Below are 6,042 nucleotides of genomic sequence, written 5' to 3' on the forward strand. Positions count from 1 at the left end.
GGTGAACATTTTAAATAATGCATAATGAATATTTTATTATTATACGATGGACATTTTTGGAAAAATATGAATATATGCGTTGAACAATTTTTTAACAGGCATTGAACATTTTGTAATATAAGTTGAACAATTTTTGAATATACATTAAGAATTTGTGTAATATACACTTAACAAATTTCAAAAACACAGTGATTATATGTTCATTGAACAATTTCTAATATATGATGAACATTTTTGTAATGCGTGATGAACTTTTGTAAAAAAGCCGTGAACATTTCCTTAATGTACGATGAACATTTTTTGTACCACGCGATGAACTTTGTATATATAAAAAATAAAATGGAAAAAATAAAAATAAAAAGGAGAAGAAAAGAAATAGAAACTGGAACAGAAAAAAAAGAAAAGAAACAGAAAAGAGAAGAAAACAGCAAAGCAACAGCGAAATAACCATGCGCCGGCCCAAACGGCGAAGCCACGCCGTTTTCTGACGGACACGGCCCAAGCGTCTCGCCCGCTTTATATCACCTAACTAAAAAAAAAAACCTCTCCCCTGTCTCGGCGCCTCTCTCTACGCCCGAACCCGCCGCCGCCGCGCCGCCCGACCCCCGCCACCTTCCCACGCCATAGCGCACCGGCCCTAACCCCCCTCGCTCTCTTCTCTGTATTCCCCGCCGCCCCCTTGCATTCTCCTCCCCTCACACGCCTCCGCGGCTAACCCTAGCCGCCCCGGGAGAGACAAAGAGCGCAAAAATCGGCGGCGGCGGCGGCGACGATGAGGATCGAGGAGGTACAGTCGACGTCGAAGAAGCAGCGCATCGCCACCCACACCCACATCAAGGGCCTCGGCCTCGACGTACATGCTTTTCCATCTCTCCTGCTTCTCCACCCCTCCTGCGGCCGGAGGTTTTCAGTTGTTACCCCGAATTTTCGTTTTCAGGACTTAGTTTGGTTCTCTTCGCAGGCCAATGGGACGGCGATAGGGATGTCGGCGGGATTCGTGGGGCAGGCGGAGGCGAGAGAGGCGTGTGGGCTGGTGGTCGACATGATCCGGCAGAAGAAGATGGCTGGACGGGCGCTGCTCCTTGCCGGCCCACCTGCCACCGGCAAGACCGCGCTCGCTCTTGGCATCTCCCAGGAGCTGGGCAGCAAGGTCAATTCATCATTTCCCTCACAAGTTGCTAGATACTTTTAGTGCTACTGTTACATGTTTTGCTGCAATGTACAACTTGTATTTGGGGGTGGCGTGGAATTGGACTAGATTTGGGCTTGTTGGTACAAATTTGGAGGCTAGGTTGTTACTGCTTTACTGGACAGTCCTTGATAACTTATCCCCTTTTCAAAAAATGCCAGCTTACTGCTCATGAGCAGCATCTGTATGATGAACAGGCAGCTCTGCATTTGCATGGTCTCATCTAGTTCCAGTCAGACACCCAACCAATTTAACTCACTGTGAGCTCTGACCATTCGAGCATTCACACCTTTTATTTTGTTGTAGCTGGGATGTTGCTAGAGTGGTTGAATTCTATTTCATCTACTTAACTAAATTGGTGTTCTGTAGTACTATCATTTTAGCCAGTAATGTGTTACCATTTGACTTGGTCATTAAGAATTTGTTTTGAGTTCTATATTCTGCTTCTTGCTGGTCCAAAATATTTCAGTATGCTGCTCTGCCGACGAGAAGTGTGCTGTTCTTTAGAGCATACTTACACCAAGACTCTGGAGTAAATTTGGTGGATTACTAGCACTTGCTAGCAATTTATCAGGCTGTCTTGTTCATTGCATTCAATGTATATGAAATTTTGTTTGCAGTGAACTATATATTGCTTTACATTTGATGTCCTGCCTCTACTTCTATTTTGGAAGAAGCTTCAGTCTTCTCTTCCTATTCTGCAATGCAGGTCCCTTTCTGTCCTATGGTAGGATCAGAAGTGTACTCTTCAGAGGTCAAGAAAACTGAGGTGCTGATGGAAAATTTCCGTAGAGCTATAGGCTTGCGTATAAAGGAAAACAAAGAAGTCTATGAAGGAGAGGTAGGAGTGACCTATATGGTCCTTTTGAAATTTGAAAAAGATTTTGTTCTTGAATTAGTGTTTTACTTGATACTAACACTTCCTTTGTCATCATTTTCTAATAGAACTAATATTCTAGTGTTTGTGGCTATATTATTTTGCTTGCCTTTTAGGTTACGGAGCTTTCCCCAGAAGCTTCTGAGAGTTCAACTGGTGGATATGGAAAAAACATTAGCCATGTAATAATTGGCCTGAAGACTGTAAAAGGGACTAAACAACTAAAGTTAGATCCTACAATTTATGATGCTTTAATCAAGGAAAAGGTTACTGTCTGCTCCCAACCCTCCCTTGCTCTCTGCCTCTGTTGCTAGACTGTTTGGTTGCATTTGTATTCTCACTTTAAATAACAGTTGGTGGATAGTGTATCTTATGTGTTCAGAATATTGTCTTTATGCAATATTTAACCTGTGCAACCTTATGGCAAGTGTGGAAACTCACACATAGGATCATATTTCTCTTGTTCATTGTTAGATATTCTGTTGTGGCATAACAAAACATCGTGATACTTACTTAAAATTGAGATATGATGCATTATATTTTACTTTCGTTGCTCACTTGCTTTGCCTCTCCTACTTGTATTCTGCATGAAGCTGCTTAACATTTCATCATTTGTATACGGGATGCAGGTGGCAGTGGGTGATGTTATATACATCGAAGCTAACAGCGGTGCAGTGAAAAGAGTTGGCAGATGTGATGCTTTTGCTACAGAATATGATCTTGAAGCAGAGGAGTATGTGCCAATTCCCAAAGGGGAAGTCCACAAGAAAAAAGAAATAGTGCAGGTACAAATTTGACGATAGTTCAGCCTTATAAATCTTTGTGTGTACACTTGTTCAGCCAATTCTGCATTGTACCGTCCATAAAACAACATTTTGGTAATTGAATCAGAGATAATATAGTATGCAATTGCAGCATATTTATATCTAATCTAAAGGATCAAAGCTGGACGCATGATACATTTGTTAAGATGAAGCTTATTATTATACTTTTGTGTTGCTCAAGCATGCTTAAATATGTGGTTTTCCTTCCAGGTCGTTGTAAGTTGCTTGCTCCTGCTAAATTCCAGAAGATAGGAATGGAAAATATATAACCTAATGATTAAGATTGCATCAAATACTCGGTCCACATTATCAATTGTGCCTTCCTGGATAAGATACATAAAGTTCACAAGCTAATAAGATTGCGCCAAATTTTTGATCATCTGCTCAAACTCAGTTAACTATTATCTTATTGAGTTGACCAATTAAGTAGGAGTCGTTGTTCTTGTTCCTGTCTAAAGAAAGTTAGAATCATTCTTACATACCTACATCCGACAAATGACAATTAAGTTGAGTGTGGTTTGTTCTCTCTTCTCTGTCGGTGGGTGATAATCTTTTCTGATAGCATAGAGTGAAAATTCCTAGTTGTGTTGCAACATAGAAGCATATTCTTCGTGTTTTCAAGTTCAGTGTAAATCAACTGAAAGAAGTAAATTATATGCTTTCATCTGCATAGGACGTTACACTGCATGACCTTGACGCCGCAAATGCCCAGCCACAAGGAGGCCAAGATATTTTGTCCCTTATGGGCCAGATGATGAAGCCACGGAAGACTGAAATCACTGAGAAGCTACGCCAAGAGATCAATAAGGTTTAAAAATTCTCATTATGCAACATCTTTTTTAATTTGGATCAAATTTTGATAGACCTATGGGAATGGGTGCCTTTTCTTTTGTATGGTCATAGGTGGTTAACAGATATATTGACGAAGGTATTGCAGAGCTTGTACCTGGTGTTCTGTTCATTGATGAGGTATTATATTACTGTCTCATGATTGAAAATCTATTTATCTTCATAGGCTTGTTTTGGATTTCCTAAAATATGAATGAGCTTGGACTTGTTTATTTCCAACTTCTCCTATTGCCAAATAAATAAGTGTCCATCCTGTGGACAGCATTGTTCTCGTAAACTAATTGGCTTTATGCTACTAAATGGTAGTCCCTCCATCCCAAAATAAGTGTCGCTGATTTAGTACAAAGTTGATGGAGGGAGTAGAATATGCCTTACAGTGGTATGATTTCATTAATGACTATAACTTTATCTGTAGGTTCACATGCTGGACATTGAGTGCTTCTCTTATCTTAATCGTGCTCTCGAGAGCTCATTATCGCCAATTGTAATACTCGCTACGAACAGGGGAATATGTACTGTGAGGTAAGAAATTTGATTTACCTGTTGTGAACTGCTCCATGCTGAACTGCAATACCGGATTCCCCGGCAGCGCCTTGCAATTATGCTCACTTTAGGCGCTTAGGCGTCAGGGCAGTGGGTGCTCGCCTTACCGCCTTAAAAACATTGCTTTTATGTACTATTTTCCCCTTATACATCTTATTATTTTACTCTTATTTATTCAGGGGAACTGACATGACAAGTCCACATGGTATCCCAGTCGACCTTCTAGATAGGTTGGTTATCGTACGGACACAGATATATGGCCCTATCGAGATGATCCAGGTTCCTATTTCATGTCTTATTATGTGTTTTAACTTTCCTATGTAGAAATGCATTTGATGTTTGTTTATTGTGCGTTGCAGATATTAGCAATTAGAGCACAAGTGGAGGAGATTGAAATTGATGAGGACAGTCTTGCATTTCTAGGAGAGGTTGGGCAGCAGACATCTTTGAGGTATGGTTCTTGTTGTTTCAGGTTATGCCCACACATTTGCGTCCCATGCCAAGATTACGAATGTGAAATTAAATAAAATTTAGCTGGAGTGTGTGTTGAAAGGATTTTCTTGAGCCTTTAAAGTTAGGACAGTTTCCACCCTGTCTTTTGGCTGTCATCCCACTTTTAGCGTTCTGCTATGTGAATTTTATAACATGCCTATATGTCTAGTGTACGCATTACTATCACAGGGTTTGTCATCACTAGTCCAGTTTATTGTTGGTAGTAATGGTTGTAATAGATCTTGATTCTCTTTGCAGACATGCTATTCAGCTGATGTCACCTGCTAGTGTAGTTGCCAAGGCTAATGGGAGAGAGAAGATCTGCAAGGTATGTGTTGAATTTCAGTAACACATCATCTTCCTAGCCGGGTCTCAATCACTTGTATCCTGAACTCATGATCCTCTATTAGGCTGATCTCGAAGAAGTCTGTGGTCTGTATTTGGACGCAAAGTCCTCTGCTCGTTTGCTTCAGGACCAGCAAGGAAGCTACATCACCTAAACTACTCCTGCACAAGAATTCCCAGCCGCCGGCTCAGGTGATTGGACTGTCTTCCCCTAGCACGACTTGGTAAGCAGGCGCATCAACTCTTGAGCACAGTTGGGGCATTGTTTTCTTAGCAGCTGCACTCTGGACTGGACTTCCATTGGTTCCAGTAGGACAAATCGGTTCTGGTCTATGGCTTCTCGCATTTCTGTTTGCCATGTAGGAATTATCGTGTATCTTCGTTGCCCATGCTAATTGATGGCTAGATCCCGTTTCCCCCCCTTGACTAACAGTCACCTCAGAAGTATCAGGTCGTGGTTCCTTCGTTGGAGAACTGGAATTTCTTAGATTATGTTTCGTGGTAAGGTCGACCCAACTTGTCGAATTGCACGTTGCCATGCTCACTTGAGCTTGATAACTTATTTGGGTTATGCTCTAAGTTTGTCGTGTGTAACTTAGAACTTGTCGCTCACTCGCCTCGCGCAACTGCGGCGTTGGACCGATTCAGGTAACGGCCCAATCCACATCACCAAGAAAAAGGCTTCATCCATCGTTTGGCAACTAGAGAGCGAGAACAAACGTGGGTGCTGGGTGGTCCTGTGCTAAGCATTTCAGTGAACTTCTCCATCACTAGGGAGTGAAGCTTATCCCTGTCGCTCACAGTTTTGCTGCTCGCCCGGCCAGACCCGGAATATGCCCGTTCCGTTGGTAAAGGAAATTCCAATGTGCGCTACCAGATGCCTACATGGAGACCACTGGGTTAAAGCTCCAACACGGAGCTAA

The 6,042-nt window shown here is 41.9% G+C and overlaps 1 protein-coding gene across 1 annotated transcript; it reads left to right on the top strand.

Annotated features, from left to right (window-relative positions):
- The first annotated feature begins 545 nt into the window (after positions 1-545).
- On the top strand, positions 546-5,698 carry LOC123087141 (ruvB-like protein 1). Its single transcript, XM_044509055.1, has 12 exons — positions 546-853; positions 962-1,150; positions 1,899-2,030; positions 2,183-2,332; positions 2,696-2,851; positions 3,564-3,698; positions 3,794-3,859; positions 4,155-4,261; positions 4,462-4,561; positions 4,642-4,733; positions 5,033-5,102; positions 5,185-5,698. The coding sequence occupies exons 1-12, from the start codon at positions 773-775 to the stop codon at positions 5,272-5,274; spliced, it is 1,368 nt and encodes a 455-aa protein (XP_044364990.1). The 5' UTR covers positions 546-772; the 3' UTR covers positions 5,275-5,698.
- Positions 5,699-6,042: the final 344 nt, after the last annotated feature.

The sequence above is a fragment of the Triticum aestivum genome, chromosome 4A (assembly GCF_018294505.1).
Source record: "Triticum aestivum cultivar Chinese Spring chromosome 4A, IWGSC CS RefSeq v2.1, whole genome shotgun sequence".
Taxonomy (NCBI): domain Eukaryota; kingdom Viridiplantae; phylum Streptophyta; class Magnoliopsida; order Poales; family Poaceae; genus Triticum; species Triticum aestivum.